Source organism: Cordyceps javanica, chromosome 6, assembly GCF_051103115.1.
Source record: "Cordyceps javanica chromosome 6, complete sequence".
Taxonomy (NCBI): domain Eukaryota; kingdom Fungi; phylum Ascomycota; class Sordariomycetes; order Hypocreales; family Cordycipitaceae; genus Cordyceps; species Cordyceps javanica.
This window is the reverse complement of record NC_139300.1, coordinates 2,377,575-2,403,019: the sequence shown is the minus strand read 5'-3', so window position 1 is coordinate 2,403,019 and position 25,445 is coordinate 2,377,575. Positions and strand designations below refer to the sequence as shown.

The following is a 25,445-nucleotide window of genomic DNA, read 5'->3' as shown; positions in this document are numbered from 1 at the left end:
AGTGGGCCGCTGTGCTTTCGGGACATTCCCTTTTTTATTTCTCTCTCTTGAATTTTCTGTTATCCGTATATAGGACCGGTCATGTCGCTCTCTCGCTCGAGTTTCTTTTTTTTATCACTGTTATTGTCTACAGTTTGGCAGTATCAGTCATCCTGTCTTCCAGCAAGACCGCAAAACGCCCCCTTTTTTTAATTCATGTAATCCTCTGAGCGTCATTTTATCTATACATACATTACCCCGACACCGAGGACTAGATTAGTTAGTTCCCTGTCCCCCCGATTTCCACCTCTTTTTTTTTTCCAAATCTGTATCACGTAGCCATGCTCTATTTGTATCGAATAGTTTTTCGAGAATCAATACACATTTCCTTAGATCAACGGCGATTTTTGGTGTTACTTTTTCCATGGAGAGGCTTTTTTAGTAATGATAGTTTTGTCCTCTGTAAATAAAAGTATGATACTCCTAGCGGTTAGTTTTATTCGTCACTAGTTCAACGCCCCAAGATATGCAAATATTTCCCCTTCCCAGTATACAAACACGACAACAGAGAGCTATAGAATACAGATAGATATCCAATCAATATATACAACCCCTACCCCCGGCTACTGCTCTTGCTGTTCTTTGTTGTTGTTATGTTCCTCATAAAACTCCAGCGTCAGCGCAGCCAGGAACCCAGGGATGCAGCCCTTCTCGCGGACCCAAAAGCCAATTTGGTCGGCGATGCGTTGGGCAAACTGGCTCTTCGGTCCGCCGCCGACCTTCATGGTGCCGCGCTCGCCATCAAAGACAATCGAGTTTTCGTGCTCGTCCGTCTTGGACGGGTAAAAGAGGCTTTCAACGCGCATCTTGCCGTTGGGGATAAATGTCACCGTCCAGCCGAGCGTTGAGAAGATGGCCTCCTTGAACTCGTGCGACTTGCTGCCCCAGACTTCCTTCAGACGACGCGCAGACTTCTGCGCCGAGGCCGTCTCGGCCTTTGCAGCGGCGATTTCGCGCTCCATGGCGCCGAGAACCGAGGTAGGTATGTAGGCCACGGTCGTGGCCTTGCCATGCTTGGACTTGAGCGTGGCTAGGAGGTCCTTGTTTTCCTTTTGCAGCGCCTCGAGCGTCGCGCGCTTGATGGCTTCGTGGTCAGCGGTCGGGTTGGAACGCAGCGAGAGCACACGCATCTGACCATGCGATTTGGCGACCGTGAGCTGCTCCCGGCTGACACTGAGCTCTTTTTCTTGCATTGCCAGCTTAGTCTGCAGGCCTGCAAGCTCTTCTTGCAAGCTGCGGTTCTTGCGCGTCAGTTGTCCGAGCTGCTCGCTGCTGTCGTCGCTGGGGCGGGAGCGCTTGGATCCTACGAGAGGTTGCGGCGTAGTGGGCACAACGGGAGCCGGTTCAGCTGAAGATAGCTGAGCATGAACAGTTTCCAGCTCAGTCTTGTAGTTGTCTACAAGTGCTTCCAGCTCTTGAACGCGGTTAACGCGGACCTCATCAAACTGCTCCGGCTGCATGGTCTGGTCCTCTGTATCGAAGGCTTTGAGCTGCGCGCGAAGATACTCGACTTCCTTGAGAGCGAGAGCTTTTTGGCGCTCGAGGCGCATGCGAGTCTTGTCTGCAGATGTGGCGTTGGCCGAGGCTTTTGCGTTTTCCAAGTCCTCTAGCAGCTGTTTCTTTTCCTGTTCAAATGACTGGATTGTGTTTTGGAGGGCAGAAATCTCCCCGCGCAAAGATCCAACCTGGTCAACATAGTTTGCCGTGGTGTAACGCTCTTCTGTCAATGCGCGCGCCATAGCTTCCGGAGATTCAAACTCGGGGGCACTAGTGCCATTTGAGTTGTCCAGATATGATGCCCATGAGCGTCTCTCGTCTTCGAGGCGCTGCCTCTGTAATCTGGCTTCGGCCAACTCTGCCTCTAGCAGCTCGGCGGCTTCCACCCTGCGCTGCAGCGACCGCTTTTCTTCTTCCACAACCTCGACTGCCTTGTTGACAGAGCGCAGATGCTTAAGCTCGGAGAGCTGGTCGCGATTTGTGCTCTCCAGGGCACGAATATGCTGTACTTGTTCAGACAACTCCCGCTTGATGGCCTGCATCGTATCTACATCACCGGCCTGTGCTTTCAGGCGAAGTACATCCGCTTCGAGATTCGCTATCTGTGCGTCGCGTTCAGCCACCTGAGCTTGTGTCCGTTGGATAATTTCCTCGCGTGTTTGGCTATCATGACCGTGGTCCTCGGTTGCCCGTTGCAGTGCGGCCAGCTGCGTTTCCATGTCAGTGAGCTTCTTTTTGCCAATTCGCTCCGCGTCATCTTTGGCAATCGTCATGTCCTGTAGCTGCTCTTGGGCAAGATTGGCTTCATCCTGGGCGGCACGGTACTTGCGCTCCATGTCCCTGGTAGCCTGTTCGCTACCATCCTTCAGGCCTTCGAGTTCTGAACGCAGTTCGTCGAGCTGCGCTTGTAACCGACTTTGCGCGGCTTCTGCAGCCTGACGCTTTTGGGACTCATCCTGCTCCCGCCGTCTCGCCTGCTCAACCTTGTTGTTCTGTTGCGACAGAGCGATTTCCTTTTCCGAGTCGGCTGTTTGCATGCGGTATTGTAACGTGCCAATCTCTGCCTTGAGGGATTCGATCTCGCGCCTGTATTTTTCATATTCGTCTGCATCTGGCGGGGCGAGGTTCTCCTTGATGCTATCTCGAGAACTCGGTCGTGTCGACTCGGCTTGGCTAGGACTTCGCTGGGAAAATGCCCGTTGGTTGTGTTCTGCACCGGCCAACGCGTGATTGGTCGGTTGCGTGCTGGCGCGGAACGATGCAATCTATAGGCGGATTAGATGATTCTCCGCAGCATGGACAGCACACATTGCAGAACATGAAGCTTACCCTTGTAAATTGCGGCGCGCGAGGCAATGACGATGTGCTGGCGCGCAGTCGAGAAGAGGTTGTCGCGGCCGTTGCCTGGCGACTGGAGGGACGCTCCCCGGACTGAGGCGTAGTGCGTCTCATTTTGAGGATGATGCGAACATGTGAAGGATGAAAGAGACAAGTACGAGGCAAATCGCAATGATGTGATGGCCGAGCAATTAGTTTGAGGATAAAACTTTCGGTAAATCTATGATATCGAGGCTAGCGGCAAGTGTCATGTAAACAAAGCCAGGCCTTCTTCCGCCGTAGAGCTGCGGTGGGGCAGCCATATATGGCCGTCATGCTACATGGGTGCGTGCGACAGCTTTTAGCGAACCTGAGTGCAAACGCGCTGCCAGCTGGCAAAGATTTCACGAGAGATTGCAAACGTGTATAATCACGTGAGATATTTCGTGATACCGATTTTATCTTTTCGAGATGCCCTCAATTTTTTCTGGACTGTTTTGTGCAAGATATTGATTGGATTTTCCTACTGACCTCTCACCCTCGCCACCCCTCCCAATGCAAGCCACGCCCCTGGCCCAAAGCAGCACAAAGTCAGGCAATCTTCGCCCCATCTCCGGGTGCCCCATTCTCAGTCTCCAACTCGCCAGCCTGCTTCTGCTCTCCCAAGTCAGACCCTGCTAGCGTGCCTAACCCGTCCCTTGCAAAAAAAGGCTCGTGGTCACCCGTGGTCCCCTAATAAAGGCTAACACAAGGGTACTGAGTAGCAAATTTCCCTGCAGCGCCGCCTCCTGGACACTAATACGACCTCGAGTGGACACCTTTGCACCTTTTGCTCCCTACCTAATAACTAATCTGCGCCATCTCGACTTACCTCTGCCTCCTCGCATTCTCTTCTCCTGACGACATTCTTTACCCGCTCCGTTCGTTTCTTCGTCTCTCGCTACATCACGTCTTTCCTTTGACCTTCTTCATCCGAGTCTATAGTACAACTTTTAATCATGGCGTCCGTTTCCGAGTCGGCCCTCGCCGCCATCGCCGCCCAGCTCAGCCAGGTTATGGGTGCTCTTGACAAGCAGGTGGGTTGCGCGCCGTGTACTTTGTTTTTTTGCGGCCGAGGGGTTGTCGGGAGTCGCCATCGTCGCCGGCATCCCGTTGCCCGCCTATGCGCGCGCGCAAACGTTAATAGTCGAAATTAGCTGACATGCCATTCATATAGAACTCGGAGCTTTCTGAGCTTCGCATTGAGTGCTCCGCTCTGCGCACCCAGAATGCCAACATGGAGCGCCTCCTCCAGGACAGCGTGGTAGGTGATGCCTGACTCCTTTCTTGGTATTGCTCCACTCGTCAATTCCGGCTTGACCTGGTTTACTTGCACCTCACTTGATGATTGTACAATGCCATTGAACGAGAGTCAATGACATTCGCAATCGCTCTCGCTTAAACGCAGCCATTTCAAGAAAAAAATCAAGTGGACATCATGTGCATTATACTGATACCTCGCAGCACAAGTACGACAACCGCAACCTCAGCCTCGCCTCCCCCGCCCTGGAGACTTCGTCACCTTTCCTCTCCGCCACCTCTCTTCCCCGCGTGGCCTCTACTCTCACCTTTAACCCTCCCGGCGACCAGCCTCTTTTCACCACGGCTTCTCCCGCCTACGAGATTCCCGGCTTCTACGTTGTCATCCCGGCTGGTGGTGCCGGTACCCGTCTCTGGCCTCTGTCCCGCAAGAACCACCCCAAGTTTCTGCTCGATGTCTCGCTGTCCGGCCGCTCCATGCTGCAGGCCACCTGGAACCGTCTCGTTCCCCTGACTGGCTCCGCCCGCATGACTGTCGTCGCCGGTCCTGCGCACGCCGATGCCATTAAAGGTCAGCTGCCCCAGCTTGAGAACAGCAACCTCTTCACCGAACCCGGTCCCAAGGATTCCATGGCCGCCATTGGTCTCGCCGCCGCTATTCTGGCCGAGCGTGATCCCGATGCGATCATCGGTTCTTTCGCCGCCGATCACATGATTTCCGGCGAGGATGCTTTCCTCGGCGCCGTCCGTGAAGCCGCCAATGTCGCAAAGTCTGGCTACCTCGTTACTATTGGTATCGCGCCGTCCCACCCTGCGACCGGCTTCGGTTACGTCCAGCTCGGAAAGACTCTCAACGACCCCGCCGCTCCCAGCGCCCGTCTCGTCGGCTCCTTCAAGGAGAAGCCTGACGCCCGCACTGCCGCCAAGTATCTCGCTTCCGGTGAGTACCGCTGGAACGCCGGTATGTTCGTCACTCGCGCCGCTACCCTGATGGAGCTTGTCCTGGAGCACTGCCCTGAGCTCCACGCTGGTCTCGTCAAGATCGCCAAGGTGTGGGATAACGAGACGGAGCGTGCCGCTGTCCTCGCCGAGGTCTGGCCTACTCTCGAGACCATTGCCATTGACAATGCCATTGCTGAGCCTGCTGCTGCCGAGGGCAAGGTTGCCGTCATTCCCGCCACTTTCGGTTGGGATGATGTCGGTGACTTCTCTTCCCTCTCTGAGATGCTTCCCGCCGAAGCCAACGCCCCTCGCGTTCTCGGCGATAGCGAGCTCGTCGTTTCCGAGCAGACCTTTGGTGGTATCATTGTTCCCGGCTCCGGGCGCCTTGTTGCTTGCTTGGGTGTTGACGATCTGGTTATCGTCGACGTTCCCGATGCGCTCATGGTTACGACCCGCGCTCGTTCGCAAGAAGTCAAGACGCTTGTCAAGAAGGCCCAGCGGGCTGGTTTCGCAAGCCTTATGTAAAGATGTTGTTTTGATGAGTTCTGTGGCATCAGTGACTGAAGAAAAATGCTTGCCAATGGGCAAGCCGTAATAGATGGCATCTTGGGAATGGTATTTCAGCTGTAATTTATACTAGCGTGCTAGCTAATTAACCACTTCACTTCTCTGGTACTCTGAATGCTTCAAGAGCTGTAATAATTCTCCTTGGAAGAATTGCTGCATTGGGATTAGGACTGGGGTGAACTTGCCCCAGCTACCCTATACCCGACCAACCAGATCGGTAGTGTGAAAACAACAATGTATGTAGCTCTTATGGCGTTTTCATAGTAGCCAGCCTTTGTGTGTTAGCAATCGGCTGAATGGCTTGGCATAGGCGTGGCTGAACCGCTGAGGCTGCCTCTTGTACATTGTTTTGTGAGCAGAAACGCCTAGAGTGGCATTCAACGAGAGGGTATCATGGTACATTCTCGTGTTGCCCCTGTGACGCTCAACTACCCGTAGCAGACTCGCGTTGCAATTGAAAAGACTGGTGAAAATGGACTATTATAAATCACCACATCACGGGTCTGTTGTTCAAAGACTCAGTTCAAACAGCGATATTGGGGTATTCTGACTTCTGCAGACGTAGAGGCCAAGGCACAGGTTCCCGAGAAACGACCTCTTTGATGCCTGGATGAGCAGCTGACTCGGGTAGCTGTCTTGTAGCTTTGGGCATTCTAGCTATAAGTTATGGCTGGGTACATCAACCAGGTTCGCTCTAATCGTGATTGCAGCAATTCTGCTGCCTTTAGTCTGATCCTCCAAGTTGACCTCCGGGCAAGGGAGATGCTAAACAAAGACTCTCAAGCATTCGTTGAGTTAGGAAGAGAAACTGAGAGGAGCTGGATACACTACATTCCTATTTTACGTCAATCCAGTAAGGGTCCTGGGTTGGCGTCACGGCACGGCCCGTCGGCTGACATGTCGAAAGGCAGAACTGTTCTGGACCAATTGACCACGAGATACTCTACGTGAGAATCAAGGGAATGACGGTTTCTCTTTCTAGATCTCGCTCAAGTACTAGCCGCATCTCGGAAGCTTGCCGGAACAAGATTTGTTGTTGTTAGTCAAGGCCTCGTCGGGTCTCACATTTAGAGTATTGTTGACGGTGACATGCGATGGAGGTGTGACACTCAACAGAAGTAGAATGCGAGAGCCTCACAAGCTTGTATCGTGATCAAGTGTTCAACGAAACTGATTGACAAGCAGGATGTTTATCCCTCAAGCCAACGTGACCGATGTTCGGACGATAATTTTATGACCAGCCGAGCGCCACCGAGTCACGCCGTAATAAACTCAAGGTCTACAGCGCTAACTGGTTCCAGCCGCGAGCCGCGAGCCTTAGAGTTTCTGCCAACAATGCTTATTTGTATCGGAATTCGGGTCAAATGCTGAGCTAACTTGTAGTCAAAGTTAAAAAAAAAAAAGACGCCTTGATTGGCTTGTGAACAAAGGGCGTGTTTGTGAGACCACCTGCGGCTATGACGAGCCCGCCACGGGAAATCAGTGTATAGATGGCAAGACTGTTATTGAAAGAGTAATAAGTTACATGTTTCCAATCTACCATCCTCTTTCTCCAACGTATCTTCCCTCCCATTAGATCCTTTTTATTTCTTCGTAGATGCAGCTTCTAACGAATCGAAGCGAAACGTGAAAAAGACACCCAACCCATGCTCAGCCCTACCACCCGCAAAGCAATATGTAGAACCCCTCGTTCTCCAGAGACCCCCCGTGGCCCCTGGAGCCCTGTTGACCTGCGGAGAAGAGCAGGATGTCTCGATTCCAACAAGCAGGCTTGTGCATGCCCCGTCATGCCAAGCCAGGAACGGTCGCAAGGACTACTCTGTGATCATTTTCGACTTCTCCCTTTCGTCAGGCCTGTGCATGCCCCGTCATGCCAAGCCAGGAAGTTGCCGTGATTGAGATTGTAAAAAAAAAAGGAAATGTTCTCGAGAGTAGTAAGCTGAGACTTGATCTGGCCGTAGATTGAGTGTTTTTGGTGGACCAGTGTCAAGAATCTTGCGACCAGTTGTTATTTGGTCTGTTGGTGGTGGTGGTAGCCATCATGTTGCTTCTCCGTAATCGAGAGGGTGGCCATGGTTTGATGGCTTCGGTTTTATGCCCGAGGGCGCAAGGCTGTCATTTTGATGTCTTTTCCTTTGTTGTATCTTCAAGAATCGTGAGGCAAATGTTGCATTCCTCGGATAAGTGCGCATGCCATCTGCGGCGTTGGCAAGATGTACTCCGATGCGTAACCGGAAGCAGGACAGAAGCCAGCATTCGTATGTGCGGTAGGGTAAAGTAACGTTAAGGAGAGTAGAAAAGAGGTATCAATGAGACAAAGGAAAGGGAGTAAGGAGCGGCTGGTTTTGGCGAGTGTGGAAGCACTGCAGAAGCACGACCGGCCACGTTGGGAGATAGGCTAGCTTTATATACGTAAACTTGGAGTCTTTTTTAACTTTGAGAATAAGTATACATGATCATAGGCGCTACTTGATACGGCTCGTCTCGAAGCCATCACGGAGCTTAAAAACACAAAAAAGCTAGTCAAGACGTCATGCGTAGGTTTAGATACATGCTGCCAGTCAACTTGCGTAGTCCATGAGCAAGCGGCGACGCCAACGCAATAGCGCGCGCGCGATCATGGACGTCTGATCTCACGAAATTGTGTTTTGCGTGTAGAATCTGTAAAAGAGAGAGAGAAGAGATATCTCTCTCAAGCATCACTTCTCCTTGCCAAATTCTTCAACATTCTCCAAGGGATCAGGAGTGGCAGTCGTCGGACACTTGCCCCTTCGCCACAGCGCCGCCCGCTCCCTCGACCAAGCCACGGGTAAGTCACTCGGCGAACTATGTGGCGCGGGGGTCGAGTCTAGACCGCGATGCAGCCCGTCAGAAATAAGAAAATCTATTCTGTTGGATCAGACCTATTACACCGGACTATCGCGGGCGTGATGCGCCTCCGAAGCCCATGCGGGAGGGGGGTCCAACACATTCCTTCTCTGCCAAGACGGGGCTGAAAGCCTCCATCTAACCCCAGCCGAGCGCTCCCCTCTCCCCTCCCAACCTTGGAGAAATGAAGCAGAATTGAGGCTGAAAGGTACTTGGGGCCGTGCCTTTGATGCGGTGCACGATTCCTCTTTGAGTAGGTCGAGATGTTTGTCGCAAAGCTTTTTTGGCTTCTGATTTATGCATATTCTTGGGTTGCATCGAGGGTGGACTGGTGTTTCTTTCAGCTCCCCCATTTTCGAGGTGGGCTAATTGGACTCCTGTTCCATGCCAAGGACCGCTATGGTAGTCCCCGGTAGGTTTTTGAATCTTGAAAACGAGTAATGAGCGCGACATGATGGGCCTTTAAGGGTTGCGATGGAGCAAGGTCAACGGAAACCCAAATCATAGAGGGAAACGTGTGTTCGGAGTGGCAAACTTGAAACTAAATAGATAGTGCCATGTGGTACTTGAATCACTGGTTGGCGCCGGTGGTGCCCATGTCTCGATGCGGAGAGACCACTTTGGCGGGCCGCAAGCGAGCTAGTTATTGGGGAAATGGTAGACCGCAAGGTAGATCGAAAGGCGGTAGTTGTTAAAGATACTCGAAATGAGGGGGAAAACCACCAATCAAACCGGCACTCTGCCCTGCCAAGTGCTGACTCGTCTTGGCTGCGTCCTGGAATCAGTCGTGGCGAGGGCCCGATGCATGCCCAGGACCGCGCGATGGGCAGCTTCAAGGAGGGGCAAGTTTTCAGCTCTGGACTCGAGCTCCTCTGTTTGATATCGTATTATCTCGCATTGACTGTCTGGAGGGAGGAGAGTCGAGGCAAGCAGGCGGGTATAAATAGGCAAGGCGAGCCCGGGCAAGGAAGAAGCCGACAGTATCTCAGTCACTCTACAGAACGGACCTCTTCTCATCCTCAGCTTCCTATTTATTCACCTCTCTTTTGTTTCTCAAGAATCACAAACGCACACCAACATGAAGTTTGCCGTTGCCACCGCTTTCCTTGCTGCTTGCGCCAGCGCCGTCGAGATGAAGGCTTGCAGCGGAACCAACATGGGCGGATCTTGCACCGCCAAGGTACGTGTGTATTGCTCAAATATAGCTGGATAAAGACTAACGGTTTTCTTTTTTACTAGACTTCCCTGTAAGAAAGAACTCACCCTCATCCGTCTTGAAGCCCGTGACACTCCGTGACTGACAACTACCCAGGGGCTCAACCTCGGGCAACTGGAACTCGTACAACTTCCGTGCCTCCACCAACCGCTGTGTTCGTGTCTGCAACGGCTGCAGCGTATGTATATCCCGGGCCGTCCATGGCAGGAGAAAGTGCTGACAAGGTATACAGAGCCTGGGCTGGCGCTGCCAGACGTACTCCAACAACAACATCAAGTTTAACAAGTTCATCATCTTTGACTGGGCTGGTGGTAACGGCCCCGACGCCACCACTTGCTGCTAGATTGCATACAATCACACAGAAATAAGAGGTCAAGGTTTTCACGCGGCTGCAGCTTATCAATCTATTTGGTGGCTTGAATATGCTGCTGCGCACGGCGGTACGGGTGAGGGTGCGGGTGCGGGTGCGGGTGCGGGTGGCGACCTGGACCAATATCAGCCCGCAGGATAGAAAATAAATTAATGAACATGTCGAAATGATTACGTTATTTTTGCATACTATTAGGACTAGCCATATCATTCAACGACTTTACCCAGCATGCTGCACTGGCCGACTTACATGCCGAAGCTGTTTACTCAGTAGTTAGTCAAAATCCCGGACGCCACGCTCCACTTCCGACGGCGATCCACATCCAGAGTTGGCCTCTTTTTTTCCAGCATCATTCAACCTGCCTGCGACAGACAGAACCTTGCCCCTTCGCAACACTTTTTGGCTGACCGGTCGTCACACGTATCAACGCCGCAATCCCGCGACACACCCAATAAGGAAGAACCCCCCCTCCGCGACATGATATCCCAACCATCGTGACGCACCAGATACCGAGGCGCTCGCCGCTTGGGGGGCGAGTAGCGCTATCCGAATCAGCATCTCGCAATCGTCCACCACCAGCTCCCGCGACAGACAGACACACAGACACACACACACCATGACGCAGCCTACCAGCACGCCGACGGCGCCGGCCAATGGCGCAACGACCAAGGCCAAAGTCGGCCCGCATCCGGGCTTCATATCCAGCTCGAACCAGTACTCGTCCGAGACGCGCATCCGGCGCATGTTCCGCCACAACGGCTGCGATCCTGCGCGCGAAGATAACTACCGCCTGCAGGGCGTGCAGCTGATTGACAATGTGCGACAGCAACTTAAACTGTACGTTTGTGTGTGCTCACGAGGGAACAAGTTGGAGGAATCGTCGGGCCGTGCCGCCTTCTTGTTATGCTCAGCGGCCGTGTTGCTAATTACGTCTTCTTTTTTGTCCCCAAAACAACAGGCCCGTTCGAACATTTGACACGGCCTGCATCTACTTTCACAAGTTCCGACTCAACTTTCGCGACGCCGAATACAACTTTCAGGATGCGGCGCTCGCGTCGCTGTTTGTGGCGTGCAAGGTCGAGGACACAATCAAGAAATCAAAAGACATCCTCGCCGCCGCTTATGCCGTTAGGAACCCGGACAAGCCTGCGCCGACAGATGACAAGGTGCGACTTGTTGTTCATCTTCGGCCCCCCCGCATCCTCTTGATATAAATAGAATGCGCTGACTCTTTCCATCTCGCTGCTTAGATGTTTGACCCAAACGGAAAAATCATCATTGGCCTCGAGCGCCACATCCTCGAGACCATTGGCTTCGACTTTCGTACTCGCTACCCGCAGAAGCTGCTCGTCAAGATTGTGCGCAGCATCCTTGGCGCCTCCAACGAGACGGCCCGGGCCTTTTACGCCACCGCCTACGCCATGTGCATCGACATGTACAAGACGCTCGTGCCCGTCAAGCGCACCACCTTTTCCATGGCCATGGCTGTCGTCGAGCTCACCGCGCGGCTGAGCCCCAGCGAGCAGCAGCCGCACCTACTCGCGCGGATCGAGGCCTTTGCCGCCCAGCGGCAACGGCAGCAGCAGCAGCAGCCGCAGCAGCAGCAGCAGACGCAGCAGCAGGCCCGCGCGCCCGTCGTCGAGACCATGCTCGACCTGCTCGACCTCTACGTCCAGCACCACAAGGCCACCAAGCTCGGCGCCCGCTTCGACCTCGCCCGCTTCATCGACATCAAGATTCAGCTCAACAAGGACCTGGACGCGTCGTGCGCGCCGCGCTTCCTGTTTCACTGCCAAAAGTGCGAGATTGACGCGCCGGCAGAACCCCTAGCCGCCGCCGCCGCGGCGACGACGACGACGACGACGACGACGACCGCGACGCCGTCAGGCATGTCGCCGCCGCGTCGGTCGGCGCGCGGCCAGGACGGCACGATGCGCTTCGTCTTTGACCCCGAGGCTGCCCGGTCCGAGCAGGACGCCGTCGGGCTCTTCTTCAAGGAGGAGTACGAGGAGTACGAAATGGAGGTGGAGGAGCCCGTGCCGCCGCCGCCGGAGCCCCGCGGCCCGCGAGACGGCGGCCAGGACGGCGGCGGTGGTGGTGGTGGTGGCGGCGGCGGCAGCAGCAGCAGGCGTAGCGGCGGGGGAGGAGGAGGAGGCGGTGGTGGTGGACACGGACGCGGCGGCGGTTATCGAGGTGGCGGGCACAGAGGCCGCGGCGACAGGAGAGGAGAGCCGTACGGAGGCTATCGCGGCGGCGATCGATACCATAGAGGCGGTCGCGGCCGTCATCACTAGCACCGGGACGTAGCCATTTACCATTAAAAGCAAAAGGAGAGGATAAAAGTGTGGGTTTTTTATAGACGACTTTGTTCAACCGTAACTGATTACTAGCGTGTATGCACACATGTATGATTATTATATACAGCCATTTTCCTTCCTCTTTTCCCTCTTTTTTCTTCTTGTTCTTCTTCTCGTCTTGGGAGCTTACATCATTGTCTCTTGTGACCGTAACTCGTCGCCCGATGACGGACCGCTCGTCTTGACGTTGTCGGGCACGGGCGGCGCATCCTCCATGCTTGTGCTGCCACTGCCGGCGGCGGCGGCGTCAAGACCTTGCGCGGCGTCCTCCTCGTCCGCGAAGCGCCAGACGACCGACATCCTGTCGAAGCCACACCAGCCCTTGGCGCTCGTCCCCTTGAAGCCGTCCATGGCGGCCCAGGCGATGGAAAAGACGCCGCCGGGCTCGGGCCGGCCGGCGAGCTCGGGCCCGCGGCCCTCGAAGAAGCCGTTGAACCAGACGTGCGCGACAGCCGTCGGCAGCATGAAGCCGAGGCTCTTGTGGGTGCGGTACCGCCGCTCGGCGACGATGTTGACGTCGCTGTTGTCGACGCGGACGGGCTTTGCGGGCCGGAAGATGACGGCCATGCCGCCGGGCTCGTCATCATCATCATCGTCGTCGTCGTCGTCACCATCGTCTGCCGCCACCGGAGCCGTCGCCGCCGTCTTTATCGAGGCCGACTTCTTGCTCGCCGCCGACCGTTTCGACAAGGCGGAGAATGTGGAGGCGCGCGAGGCAGTCGGCGCGGCGTTGGTGGCACCGCCGGCCGGCTTTGGCTGCGCGGGAGGAGGAGGAGGAGGAGGCTCGACGATGAGGTCTGCCGGGGGTTCACCGTCACCTTGGCCCTTTGACGGTGACGATGGTGGCGCTGTGCCGTCACCTGTGACGGTGGTGGAGGTGGTGGTAGTGGTGGCATCGTCGTTGTTGGTGGCGTCGGCAAAGGCGGCCTGCGCCGGCGCCTTGGTGAGGGCGGGCCGGGGGTAGCCGGCCATGTCCCAGACAAAGTCGGCGAGGCCGTCCGCGGGCGGGCTACCCTGGACGACGCGGCGCTCCCTCCTGGCAAAGGTGTGCAGGGGCCGGATCCTGCGGCCGTCGTCGGCGAAGCCCTCGACGGCGAGGCGGACGCCATCGCGCAGGCCCCAGACGTGGACCTCGAGGACCTCGAGGGGCCGGTCGCGGTAGGGCGGCCGGCCGGCGCGAGTCCAGCGGTCGACGTAGCGCACCCAGCGCAGCTGGGAGGGGATGGAGACGCCGGCGCCGGACCAGGAGCGCATGCGGCTCTCGGTGAAGCGGGCGAGCGCGTCCTCGGCGGCCCAGCCCTCCTCGGCGATGAGGTAGCTCACGGCGGCGGTGCCGCTGCGTCCCTTGCCGGCCTTGCAGTGGACGACGACGACGCGCTTCGGGTGCCGCGCCTCTGTGACTTTGCTGTTGGTGGTGGTACCGATGGTGCTGCCGTCGTCGTCGTCGTCGTCGTCGTCGTCGAGGGCGCCGCCGTGCAGCCAGCGCCGCATGGAGGCGAGGATGCGCGGCATGAGCGCAAACGGCGGCGGGTGGTGGTCCGGGTAAGGAAAGTGGCGGATGCGGCCGTGCACGACGTGGTCCGGGTAGCCGGTGCCCTCGGCGCGAAACTCCCAGATGGCCCAGTCGTCGCCGTGCTTGCGGTCCAGGTACTCGACGAGCTCCTCGAGGCGGGTGCGGTAGGCATTCTTGGGAAAAGAGTGCGCGGGACCGGAGCTGAGGCGAAGGGGGGAATAAGAGAGAAGAGGGAAAGAGTGTTAGCACAAGGGCACAAAGAATGATTTCAGTGCTCGTTTGTGTGGAAGTGAAGGAAGGGGGGGGGGGGGGGGGGGGGGGGGTCGCCGTCGTTGCTATAATATAGTCGTTGACATAGGCAAGGTCGAAGCCCGTCTCGTCATGGGATTTGCGCGGGGCCGCGACGAGCCGCCGCAAAAGAGAAGTCATTCGTGTTGCGAGAGACCCAGAGCCGTCTTGGTCTTTTTTTCCAACTGACAATATACTAAAAGAGGAAAAACAAAAGAAAAACGCCAAAGAAGGATCACGACACGAAGAATTGGCGAGGAGCGTGATGCTAGATATAGATCCGTCGGATGCTGCCTGGGGTGAGTAGAAGTCGAGCTAAGCTTTCCGAATGAGTGGCACAGGGCCGTTGCAGGATTTTTGGTGCGTGTAACCCCCCCTGGTAAAGCAGCACCGTCTTGACACTGTTCAATTGCCGCGCAAAGAAGAAATAAATAAATAAATAGAGTAACTAACAAGTTCAAATAAAGGCCTTGTAGAATGAAAAAAAGTGCCAAAAAATTCAAACTGTTATTTCAAGCAGGAAAAAAAAAGGAGAAAAATAGGCAAACCTCCCCGTGCATGATGACCATCATCGACGTCATGCCCCAGCCAAGAGCTACTTGTTATTTTGGCGCGATCGGCGGCCTCCAGCCCGAGCTCTCCATACCCAAGGTAAGTATCCGTACGGAGTAGGTCAGTAATTATCTGCCTCTGCCGATACCACCAGTACCTAACTTACTTGCCTGCTTGCCTACTTGCCTACCTACTATTATGTTAGAACAGACCCCTGTACCAGGTCAGGAGCACTCCACATGAGCAAGGCGACATCGATGATCAAGGCTACAAGTAGACGGGGCCCTTTGTCTGTGACGGCTGCATCCCGAGGTCGCGTGCCGTCCTCTTCAACGGGCGCTTTGTGTTTTAGCGCAATGCTTATTTTATTTTATTCTACTTTTAATTATTCGAGTCTTGTCTCTCGTTTCGCTGCTTTTGGCCTTGCCATCCATCCCCTCCCTCTTCCCCCCCCCTGCACGCATCGCACAACGTCATCAAAGACAGAGCCAAGTAGCAACCAAGCAATCTTTGTACAGACAGTATAAAAGAGAAGAAGAAAAAAAAATCAATTCATAAGACGAGTCATTTACGAATACAAAAGTATCTACCGCGTCCACTCCTTTTTTACTACCTCTCGTCATCAACAAACCGACCCCCGTCATCGCTTCCCCCATCGGCCCTGGTGGTTTGGCAGATGGACATTTCCATACTTGTTTACGGTTCGTATCTTCTTCAAAACCCGTACAGTTTCCAGCTGGTGTACTGTCAACATAAAAACACAAAAGAACCTGCGTCTCCTCCGAGAACCGACAACCATAAAAACACCGTGAGAACCCTCTAGCGTAGATTGATTCATGAAAACCGTTGCCGTCTTGCTTTTCCCCCAATCAAGAAACTGCTAATCATGTAGCAGTCCCGTTGGCAGCATCGTAAAAGCCGTCTTGTGGCCGAAAAGTACAAAACTCTCACCAGCCACCAGAATCTATGCCGTGATACCATGCAGTGGCTACCGACGCACTCTGCCTCTGTCGAGCCAGCGCCATCGTTGCCATTGCGTCCTTGGCCGCTTACGACGTCTTCTTGGCGGGGCCGCCACCGCCAGTGTAGCGGCTCAGCTCGGTGGCATCGCGGAACTGGCGCGTGTAGTTCTTGATATTGTCCCACACCTGGCGAGCGGCAGGAGGGGTGCCCTGGGCGGACACGAGAGAGTCGATGCGTACGGCAAGCTGTCCAAACGACGTCTGCACATGGCTGTTCTGGGCGTAGCGGGCGCGGAGGAAGACAGTGTAGAGACCAAGCAGGATCCAGGAGCGGCGCTGGAAGAGGATGGCCGACAGGACAATGCGGAACCAGAGCAGGATCTCGAGGCCCGAGACAATCGACATGGACGAGTCGTAGTACTCCTTGACAAAGGCGCCAATCCGGTCCGCGAGCGGGCTCGACGTCTTACGCGGGGAAGCGCCGTCGGCGGCAGGAGGTGCCGGGCTGATGACGGGCAGCAAATTGGCGCGGACGTAGGTGGCAGCGTTAAAGGTGGAATACACCGAGTACGGGATGAGCGCAAGAGGGTACTGGGGGGCAATGAGCCAGACGAGAGCCATCACTGCTATTTGTTAGCCAGCGGGACACGACTAGCGGGTCTGCATCTGGACGGGACCGTGTTGGTGCGACCCGGGTACGTACAGAGGTATTGGATGTTCTCATCGCCGAGGAGGCCGACGACACCGCCAGGCAGCTGGGTGCCAGTCTTTGCGCGGGACTTTTGCGTCTTGTAGACGACAATGCCATAGGTCAGCGCGGCGGCGATGAACGAGGTGCGGTAGCAAAAGACGGCCATGCCACCGTAGTAGTTCATGCGAAGCCACGAGAAGCTGTAGCGGATCGTGGTGAAGATGAGGGTGAGGTGGCTGCATCTCGGTTAGCGGTGTGGACGACGAGGGCGACACGTCAAGCTGGCAGTGCACAATAGCATAGCCGTAGCAGCTTCATCGACAAGAAATCGTTTCGGATACAAGGTCGTGTCGGGAAAAACTAGACATACCCAGCGAACCAAGCAACTGCGGTCAAGAGTTAGCGGGTGGCTGGGAGGAGCAGGGGAGCGAGGGCGCGGCCATGTGTCTGCTTACACTGGAGGGTTTGCGCGAGCGCGAGCAGGCGCTCCTGCAGAGGAGCATCGGATCCGGGAGCAGGCATTTTGACGAGTTTGAGGAGCCCAACGAGCAAGCGATCAAGACGGGGGACGTTGGAGTCGATGACGGGGTGCTGCGGCGGGCGGGCGGGCGGTGGACAGCTTAGCTTTAGCTCGTGCTATCCTCGGTACCAAGCTCGCTCGGCGAACGGGCAAATGTCGATACGGAAGGAGAAACAAGTCGGAGAGAATAGAGAAAAAAACCAAATAAAGAAGACAAATCAGAGTTGGCGGTGCGTGAATCAGTCTAATGCTAATGCAAGGGGCAAACGGGATTGTCGAGACTTTTTTTGTTGCGGCAAGGCTACCGTAAGATGGTGGGATGGTTTTAACGGAGGAGGGAAGGGGAAGAGGGAAGAAGATCGAAAGGCCAGAGTGGAGACGTCGACTTTGAGGCGGAGTTTTGGCAGCCAAGCAGCCAACTTTGGTGCTCCGGTCAAGGCGGCTACCATGTATGGTACGTGGCTTCAGCAAGCTTTTTCTTAGTTGGCCAATTCTTTCTTCTTCTTTTTTCCTTTTTTTTTTTTTTGCTTCGACGTATTTTACTCTTCTTTATCTTCTTTCATTCTTTCATTCTCTTCTTCTTCGGCGCGCTGACGGCTGCTTTAGGTGCCTACCAAGGTCGATAGGTAGGTAGGTACCTTCTTACCTAAGCATCCATCGATAGGTCTGTTACGTAGCTTCACCACTGGTACTTAGGCAACGCTAGGACATCTCAGCATCACACAATTGCCATACGTTCTTGCTCGAAACCACGAATGAAAAGTGTCCAAATCCCAGACAGAGGCCCCGAGACCACTGTGACGAAATGACCATGGCAATGCTTCACTCAGAGTTTACTCAGCATGGTGCCAAAGCACCTGCCCATAGCTAGCTGAATGGTGGGGCGCTCTACCTGCAGGCTGCAGTCCAAACAAAGACACATTGACTTGGGCGCGCGCTAAAACACCGTGCCGGTATCCCGATAACCCCAACCGGGCTCTGTATACACCACCGGCTTGGCTTCAGACTTGGACAACGCCGGAGCGCGCCCCCTAATCCTCTCGTTTATGGTGCTGCGAAAATGGTAGGCGCATCTTCTCTGCTTGCCCCAAGGGTTCCGCGATACTTGTAGTAAAAGAGCAATTGAATAGAGCCACCGACCAACCATTCGTTTACCAAGCCTGCCTGTCATGGGCGTCTGTCTTTTACTAAACGTCATGACCCGGCTTGGCCATCATTCGAGCTCAGAATCATAATGCCAAGGTATGCTTTGTCCACTTCGATGACGTCCTCTTGGACCCGGCGGCGACAGCAGCAGAAGCAGCAGCATCCCCTACGGGCGACGGCCGCCTCATCGCCCTCTTCCAGTCCGCACGCTGGCTCACTCGGGGCTGGGCGTTGCAAGAGCTCTTGGCGCCCGCGTTTGTTCGCTTCTACGATAAGAACTGGACGCCCATGACGGACGAGCAGAGTTGCCTGAACGCGCTCTCGGCCGTCACGTCCATTCCCGCCACGGTTCTTCAGGACCCGTCGACAATCTGCGACGCCAAGTCGAGCTGCTATGTCCAGACCTTCGTCTCGGCGACGGGCGGCAGAAAGCGGCTCGGCGAGTATTCCGTCACCAACCTGGGGATCCACATCCAGCTTCCCATCCTCTGCAGCTCCCCCACGAGCTGTGTTGCCGTCATGGACGTGTCCGCTCAAGGTAGTGAGGACCGAGTGAGGGCCGCTATTCCGCTGGAGTGCCAAAATGAGCTAAATGAGATCTGGTCAACGGGACCATACTTCTGGCGCATGAGACGTCCCGATGGTCCTGTGCTTTTGGCGCGTGACTGGGCCGGCAATCCCATCAATCTTTTTCTTGCCAGACCGGGCACAAAACCAGGGAAAGACAAGCGGAAAATTGCAACTCTCGGACCGGTGCGTATCGCGCGTCAGCCTGAGAGCCGGCCTCCAGCATACGTGCTAATGACGCTTGAGCGCATGCAAGCAGGTATGCCTACCTGGGACCTCAGCACTCGTGCCTACACCCTTTGGGACCTGACATCAATGCGGCCAACTTCAGCTCCGAACATGTGGTGCGGCAGCCTACAGCTGTTCGGCCAAGACAGAGAGCAAAAGCCACAATTGGTGACTGTTATTGTGCAGGAGCATCAAGGCGAGCCGGCATGGACTGCATCCTTGTCCTCGGCCTCCATCGCTGAGGTCCAGCGACGAGCTATCAAATGCTACAATAACGGCTTCAAACCTAAATCTTGGGGGATCCAAGACCAGGATAGCCAACCCGCCGAGAATATCTCCGATCGCGATCCTGTGCCTTTTGCCGGCGTAGAGACACCCATCGCGACGACCGGCTTCTTTGCAGGGTGCCAGGATCGTACCAGTGCTGATCCAGCATACACATCATTACAAGAAGCAGACTGAAAAGGAGACACTTGAGCTTGAAGAAGAATGATTCATAAATACTGTATTAATATTATGAAAGAGAATTGCTTGCATGGTAGCGTACTAAGTCAAAACATGGTTGCCGTCCAGTCAAGCTACAAATATACAGCATCAACCTTGATTGAGAAACAAAAAGAAATCTCTCGTACATGAGCCTCGATTGGCACACTTCTGGACGATTCCAAGAAATTGCGAGAGAAAGAGTTGATACAAAACCGAGTTCGGCCAGGGCTTCAGCTAACGCAGCACCTTGCGCCGTGCACAGTTTACAGGAAAAGGGCAGCAGCGGCAGCACCGACCAGGCCCAGGGGCGAGAGGGAAAGCATGTTACCAGCGCTGCCGGGGGGAGGAGTGCTGGTAGCCGAGGCGGAGGCGCTGGTCGAGGTCTCTGTGAGGGCAAAACATGGTCAGTCAACACTGTCGTCGCGTATCGGCGGGGAGTACAGCCCAGAACCCCCGGCAGGAGGGTGCCGGGTCCTGGGGGTAGAGGTTTACGGCGGCGGAAAAAAAAAAGAAAACTTACTGCTGGCGCTGGTGGAGGAGCTCTTGCTGGAGGAGCTGGTGGCGGAAGCGGACGACGACGACGCGCTGGTGGCCGACGAGGAGGCGGAAGAAGCGGAGGAGGAGGAAGAGGAAGAGTCGGTGGTGGCGGCCGAGGACGAGCTCGAGGCGCTGGCGCTGGCGCTGGAGGAGGCGCTGGCGACGCTCGAGGTGGCGCTGGCGGAGCCGGACAGGGGAGGGAACGAGGTAGGGCCGGTGCCGGTGTAGGTGAAGATGCCGGTGTAGTCGTTGTTGCTGTTGTCGTCGGCGGCGCTGCCGGTGACGGAGTTGTCACTGACGCGGATGCTGTAGCTGCCGGAGCCGACGTTGTTGAGGGTGATTTGGGCCGAGGTGGTGGCGGAGCCTGCGGGATCTAGAGTCAGCCGTGTTGTCCTACTATCGGCGTGTCTGTCACTGCTTGCTGGATCTCTCCTCCCGCCCGAGGGCAAAGACGGCGGCTTGCGCGCGGTAGGTTGTCGAAGCCCGACGGAGAGAAGGACAGACACGCAGAGAGAGAGAGAGTGCGTGCGTGCGTGCGAAGGTGAGTGAGAGGAGAGAGACTACATACTGTCGAGGACCTGAACAGGCTTCTGGTGGTCCTTGGGGCCCTGCATCAGGTAGACGGTGCAGCCGGCGGTGCAGCCGGAGAGCTTGAGGGTAAAGGCCTCGCCCTCCTTGGGGTCAATGGAGCCCGAGTTGGTGATTTGGGGCTTGGCGACGACGCCAGAGGCGAGGGCCAGAGCAGTGGCAGCGACGGAGTACTTCATCTTGATGGTTTTTGTTTGGTATAGCAGTTTTGGAAAAAGAAAACAAAAAGTCTATTGTTCAAAACGAGTGTATGAAAAGGTGTCGATCGGAGAAGAGAGGAGAGAGAAAGAGAAGAAGGAGAAACAGAACAAGCTCTCAAACTAGAGGAGATGGGGAGGGGGGGGCCAATGAAATAGGCGAAATGAAATTACAAGAGGGTACCTCTCTACTTACTCGGTACTAGATGAGACGAGCGAGAATAATAACAGAAACGGTTCCCTGGGGCTGCATTGCATTGGAACTCGCCGGCGCCGAATCCTAATCTAGCAAGTGGCTTCAGGTTGAGAAATTGAATCATGGGCCGTGACTGGTGGAGACGGGTGCGCCAAGGGTCTCCATGCATTCGTCGTTTTTATTATTATTATTATTATTATTATTATTATTATTATTATTGTTACTATGTTTTTTTTTTGTTCCTCAGCCCTGGTCGGTCTCCCTATTGTCCTGATTCAGCTGAGGTCTCATCGCTCGGCGCTAGAGAAGGGGGGAGGGGGGGGCCAACAGAAAGAGGCTGTTCTGTTTCGGCTCAGAGCCTTGCAGATGCATAGTTACTGGTGCCTAGTACTAAGTATGTAATACTATTACACGCGGTGGCGAACCATGTGAAAGGATTGGCCGCTACCAGTACATTCACGCATGGGTTTTGTGGTGGACAATGGAGATGGAATCGGGTACGCGCGGCGCAGGCCCGCTAGCTCTCGATTGAGAATTGATGAATACGAAGAGGGAAATAACAGAAAGAAAAAAAAAAACAAAGATCCATTCAGATGGCATCCCCCCTCGAATTGGTTGGCGATCCGGTCTGGACCGTGGAATTTAGGGGGGGGGAGAAAGGTGGTTGTATTGACGGTAAGCCCGCCACCGCGTGGTCCTCCCCCCACGCTAATTATTGGGGAGCCCAGTATTCCTAGTAAGGAGTAGTTGAACTAGTCATTGAAGAAGGCATTGGTTATGCTTGGTTTAAAAATTCTTGATTTAAGGAAAAAGAAAAAAAAAAGCCTTGGGCAGCCCGTGGCACAAAGCTGAATCGCGGGGAGAGCGACTGTTGGCCATTACAATCGGGCTTCTTAACTACTGGCAACTAGAAGGGGGGGGGGGGCAAAAAGCCATAAAAAAAAAGACTGCGCCTGCTTTGGTGACGTCGCCCATTTTTTTGGAGGCGCCTTTTTTTTTCAGTAATTTTAGATCTTGGGAGGAGAATTTTATTTAATTTTTTTTGGCCCGAATTTGGGTTGCCACCTACCCTGCTTTGCCCCCCCCTCCCCTTTGCGTAATGCAATCCATCATCCATGACTCAGGAGGAAGAAGAAGACGAAGAAGAGGAAGGAAGAGAAGAAGCAGAAGAAGAGCGGGTTTTGCCGCAACAGACAACCTTGGCGCGCCGCGTGCTGGAGAAAGGGGGAGGGGCAAGGGGGAATCTGCAGCCCGACTTTTAGACTGGTTGCCTTTTTTTTCCTTTTTTTTTTTAATATAATTCCGTCATTTTTGCCTTTTGGACCCGAAATTTCTCCTCCAATGTTCCTTGGCACGCGCAATGGCCGCTGTTGAAAGTCCTCGCGGAGTGTGTGTGTATCAGTACTCCGTGCTGAATAGAAGAGGAAAATGCCGACCTTTTGAAGAGGGAAATACCAGGGCGCTGTGTCCAGATACTCCCGCGGCGTTTCGGGTCGAATCATTTCATCAAGGATAAAAAAGAGGGGGAGAAAGCCATTGATTTGCGGACCCGGACCCCTTTGACAAGAATCATGGCACGACTACTTACAAGGCATGTCTCGTTGCAGGTTTGTCATGCCTCATGCCTCATGCCTCATGCCTCATGCCCGTGTAAGCTGCTGAAAACCGCGCAGTGTGCCTTGTACTGTTGAATTTTTATTTTATTTTACTCTTCATAGCTGTAGATGCATTCTACTTTTGTACTTCTTGCCCCCGTCGTGTATACACGCATCTCTACCGACTAGTCGCGCCGAGGACCCTGTCAAAGACCCTCTCCAGCCTGGGCAGCACCACGGCCTCGTTCTGGGCAATCTGGTAGTGCGTCACCAGGCGGCCGCCCGAGGCGACGAGGCCCTCGTCGGCGCAGAGGGCGGCAAAGGCCTCGCCCGAGACGCCCCGGGCCTCGAGGTCGAGCCAGCACATGTTGGTCTGCACCGGGTGCACCAGCCCGCCGCCCCGGGCCCTCCACGCCGCCTCGACCCTGCGCGCCGTCTCGTGCGACGCCCGCAGCAGGGCCGCGCCGCCGCCGTCCGGGTCCGCGCCAAACGTCTGGTCCACGGCGACGCGCGCCGCCGCCGCCAGGAGGCCCGGCTGCCGCATCCCGCCCCCGAGCGCCTTGCGCACCCGCCGCGCGTGCGTCACCGTCGCCGCGTCGCCCACCACGACGCTGCCGACCGGCGCGCCGAGGCCCTTGGAGAAGCACAGGCTGACCGTGTCAAAGTGCGCACAAAACGCGGGCAGCCCGCCCGAGCCCGCGCCCGCGCCTGCCACCACCGCCTCCCACAGCCGCGCGCCGTCGCAGTGCATCCGGATGCCCCGCGCCCGCGCAAACGCCGCGATCCGCGCCACCTCGTCCAGCGGCATCACCATGCCGTTGAGCGTGTTCTCCAGGCTGATGACGCGCGTCGGCGTCGCGTGCACGTCGTCGCTCACCACGGCGTGCGCCGCCACGTCCTCGACCGTCAGGTGCACGCCGTTTTTGGGAACGACGGGTTGGACGGTGGCGCCGGTCAGCGACGAGACTCTGTAAATCAGTTGCACAAAGCAAGGTCAGGCATGTTTATGTAGAGACGTAGTTGAGGAAGAGAGAGGGAGGGATGAAGAGAGGGGGGAAGAGGGGGGAAGAGAGGGGAAGAGAGAGAGAGAGAGAGAGTACACACCCGCCGCCTTCATATAGAATTATGTGGGAGCGGTGGTCGGCCAGCACGCCAAAGGGAGGCTGCGTCAAGAGGCTGCGCAGAGCGACCTGGTTGCCCATGGTGCCCGACGTGACAAAGAGCGCGGCCTCCTTGCCGGCAAGCTGGGCGACGTGGGCCTCGAGATCCCGCGTCGTCGCGTCCTCGTTGAAGACGTCGTCACGCAGCGTACAGTTGGCCACGGCGGCCAGCATCGCGGGCGTAGGCACCGTCATCACATCACCTGTAAAACGTGATGAAGGCACATTAGCGCAACTGGTCCCGAGTTCACAAGGAGGCCGCCCGTTTTTGGATTTCTCAGAAAACAAGACGAGATATATTTTAAAAAAAAAAAAAAACATACTGCGTAGGTCCAGCGATCCTGCGCCCTTGACGCCGACCCAGCCACCACCACCACCACCACCCTGCTCGTCGTTGTCGCCGCCAGCCATTGGTTGCCGACGTGCTGCGCAGTGCGAAAAGGCTCTCCTCGCTGCTTCTGTCCTGCCCGTTGCGGTGGAGCGAACAATGTGCGCGTGCGGATAGTGATGATGTTTTGCTGCGCTCTCGAAACGCAGGACACGGCGCGGCGGCAAACGCTTCATATACTGTCCAGCGGCGCTGCTGCCGAGTCTGCTACTCATGATCGAGTCTCTTTTGCCAACACGCGCGCGCGCCCTATAGTGTCCGCAAAGGGCGCAACCGGGGTCCTCCCCCGCTTTTTCGGCACGGGAAAAATGGACAAAGACCTCGCCGTTGCCGCTCTGGGTGGTGGGTTTGACGGAGCCCGGAGGGGGTGGTGTTGCAGATGTTGCTTGGTCCAATCGCGTTGATGAGCACGAGGAGAAAAAACAAAAAAAAGTAATCGATGTAACAAGAGGACACACACCGAGTCCGGATCGGCATTCGAAGACGCGGGGGCGGATGGAATCGTGTGTGGGTAACCCTGCAACCCTCCCCCCCCCTTGTTGCTTGACCGCGGAAAGCAACGGCCGCGGGGAATGGACTGCCCGGAGGAACGACGGCCGGGCCGGCCGGTCCACGGCGGTGGGAAACCCGTGCCCGGGTGTCGGGTTGAACTCCTAGCCAGCGGATTTTTTCTTCTTCTTTTATACATCTCCATGTTTGAAATTTTGCTTTCTGATCGTATTCTGAAAATGTAAATACTCTTCTCTACGGATCCATACAATGACATCATCTCATATCACGTAACCACTGGCTCCCCATGTACACACGCAGCCTAACCAGACTGCGTGCGGTTGGTATTTGCAAAGAGGCTCCCAAAATTTTGGCGAGTGATCTATATTCAAAATTTGTGATGCAACATATCATCATCATGAGCCTAGTAGTAGTCGTAAAAAAAAACGCGAATACAACTCTTCGGGCACGGTTGCATCCAATCGCGCTTCCGCTTTTTGCCCATGAGCCCGTCCGTCTACCACATCACGATTCCTTCACCTAGCAACTGCCCGAGTCGTGTAGGTCAGCTTGCAGTGCTTGTGCTATTTCTGTTCCGCGTCTACTGTAGCGGCAGCGAGTCAACTTGCCGCCCCCGCCCCTGCCCTGTACCAAGTTCGTGGCTCGAGGTCAATTTCCCGCCAGTTCCCAATGTAGGCCAAAAAGGAAAAAAAAAGATCCCACCTCATTTCTAGTCACAATGACCAAACATGCCCTTGGATTGTCCTTGGAAAGAGACAGACTACTCCTCCAGAGCGCGTTGCAGCTCCTGCTTGGCGTGCGAGCTCCGACTACGAATAATAGCCTTTGTGAGTCGACAACGTCGCCAAT

At 55.4% G+C, this 25,445-nt stretch overlaps 8 protein-coding genes across 8 annotated transcripts; 4 read left to right on the top strand and 4 right to left on the bottom strand.

The window, feature by feature from the left end:
- Positions 1-602: 602 nt before the first annotated feature.
- On the bottom strand, positions 603-2,988 carry V2A60_009160 (coiled-coil domain-containing protein MAD1; the record flags this gene model as incomplete). The annotated part of the gene is made up of 2 exons (XM_083260428.1): positions 603-2,801; positions 2,866-2,988. 2 exons carry the CDS (start codon positions 2,986-2,988, stop codon positions 603-605), a joined length of 2,322 nt encoding a protein of 773 aa, XP_083116554.1.
- An 863-nt stretch (positions 2,989-3,851) lies between these two features.
- On the top strand, positions 3,852-5,619 carry V2A60_009159 (mannose-1-phosphate guanylyltransferase; the record flags this gene model as incomplete). The annotated part of the gene is made up of 3 exons (XM_083260427.1): positions 3,852-3,929; positions 4,070-4,156; positions 4,357-5,619. 3 exons carry the CDS (start codon positions 3,852-3,854, stop codon positions 5,617-5,619), a joined length of 1,428 nt encoding a protein of 475 aa, XP_083116553.1.
- A 3,988-nt stretch (positions 5,620-9,607) lies between these two features.
- On the top strand, positions 9,608-10,088 carry V2A60_009158 (uncharacterized protein; the record flags this gene model as incomplete). The annotated part of the gene is made up of 4 exons (XM_083260426.1): positions 9,608-9,709; positions 9,769-9,776; positions 9,842-9,923; positions 9,978-10,088. 4 exons carry the CDS (start codon positions 9,608-9,610, stop codon positions 10,086-10,088), a joined length of 303 nt encoding a protein of 100 aa, XP_083116552.1.
- Positions 10,089-10,731: 643 nt separating this feature from the next.
- Positions 10,732-12,409, top strand: V2A60_009157 (uncharacterized protein; the record flags this gene model as incomplete). Its single annotated transcript, XM_083260425.1, has 3 exons — positions 10,732-10,952; positions 11,074-11,281; positions 11,366-12,409. The coding sequence occupies 3 exons, from the start codon at positions 10,732-10,734 to the stop codon at positions 12,407-12,409; spliced, it is 1,473 nt and encodes a 490-aa protein (XP_083116551.1).
- A 189-nt stretch (positions 12,410-12,598) lies between these two features.
- V2A60_009156 (uncharacterized protein) lies at positions 12,599-17,000 on the bottom strand (the record flags this gene model as incomplete). The annotated part of the gene is made up of 5 exons (XM_083260424.1): positions 12,599-14,186; positions 15,879-16,410; positions 16,491-16,714; positions 16,849-16,864; positions 16,934-17,000. 5 exons carry the CDS (start codon positions 16,998-17,000, stop codon positions 12,599-12,601), a joined length of 2,427 nt encoding a protein of 808 aa, XP_083116550.1.
- Positions 17,001-18,058: 1,058 nt separating this feature from the next.
- V2A60_009155 (uncharacterized protein) lies at positions 18,059-19,401 on the top strand (the record flags this gene model as incomplete). The annotated part of the gene is made up of 2 exons (XM_083260423.1): positions 18,059-18,061; positions 18,226-19,401. 2 exons carry the CDS (start codon positions 18,059-18,061, stop codon positions 19,399-19,401), a joined length of 1,179 nt encoding a protein of 392 aa, XP_083116549.1.
- Positions 19,402-19,688: 287 nt separating this feature from the next.
- On the bottom strand, positions 19,689-20,729 carry V2A60_009154 (uncharacterized protein; the record flags this gene model as incomplete). The annotated part of the gene is made up of 3 exons (XM_083260422.1): positions 19,689-19,810; positions 19,946-20,326; positions 20,531-20,729. The coding sequence occupies 3 exons, from the start codon at positions 20,727-20,729 to the stop codon at positions 19,689-19,691; spliced, it is 702 nt and encodes a 233-aa protein (XP_083116548.1).
- A 1,987-nt stretch (positions 20,730-22,716) lies between these two features.
- V2A60_009153 (pyridoxal phosphate-dependent transferase) lies at positions 22,717-24,301 on the bottom strand (the record flags this gene model as incomplete). Its single annotated transcript, XM_083260421.1, has 3 exons — positions 22,717-23,506; positions 23,643-23,901; positions 24,022-24,301. The coding sequence occupies 3 exons, from the start codon at positions 24,299-24,301 to the stop codon at positions 22,717-22,719; spliced, it is 1,329 nt and encodes a 442-aa protein (XP_083116547.1).
- Between the last annotated feature and the right edge of the window lie 1,144 nt (positions 24,302-25,445).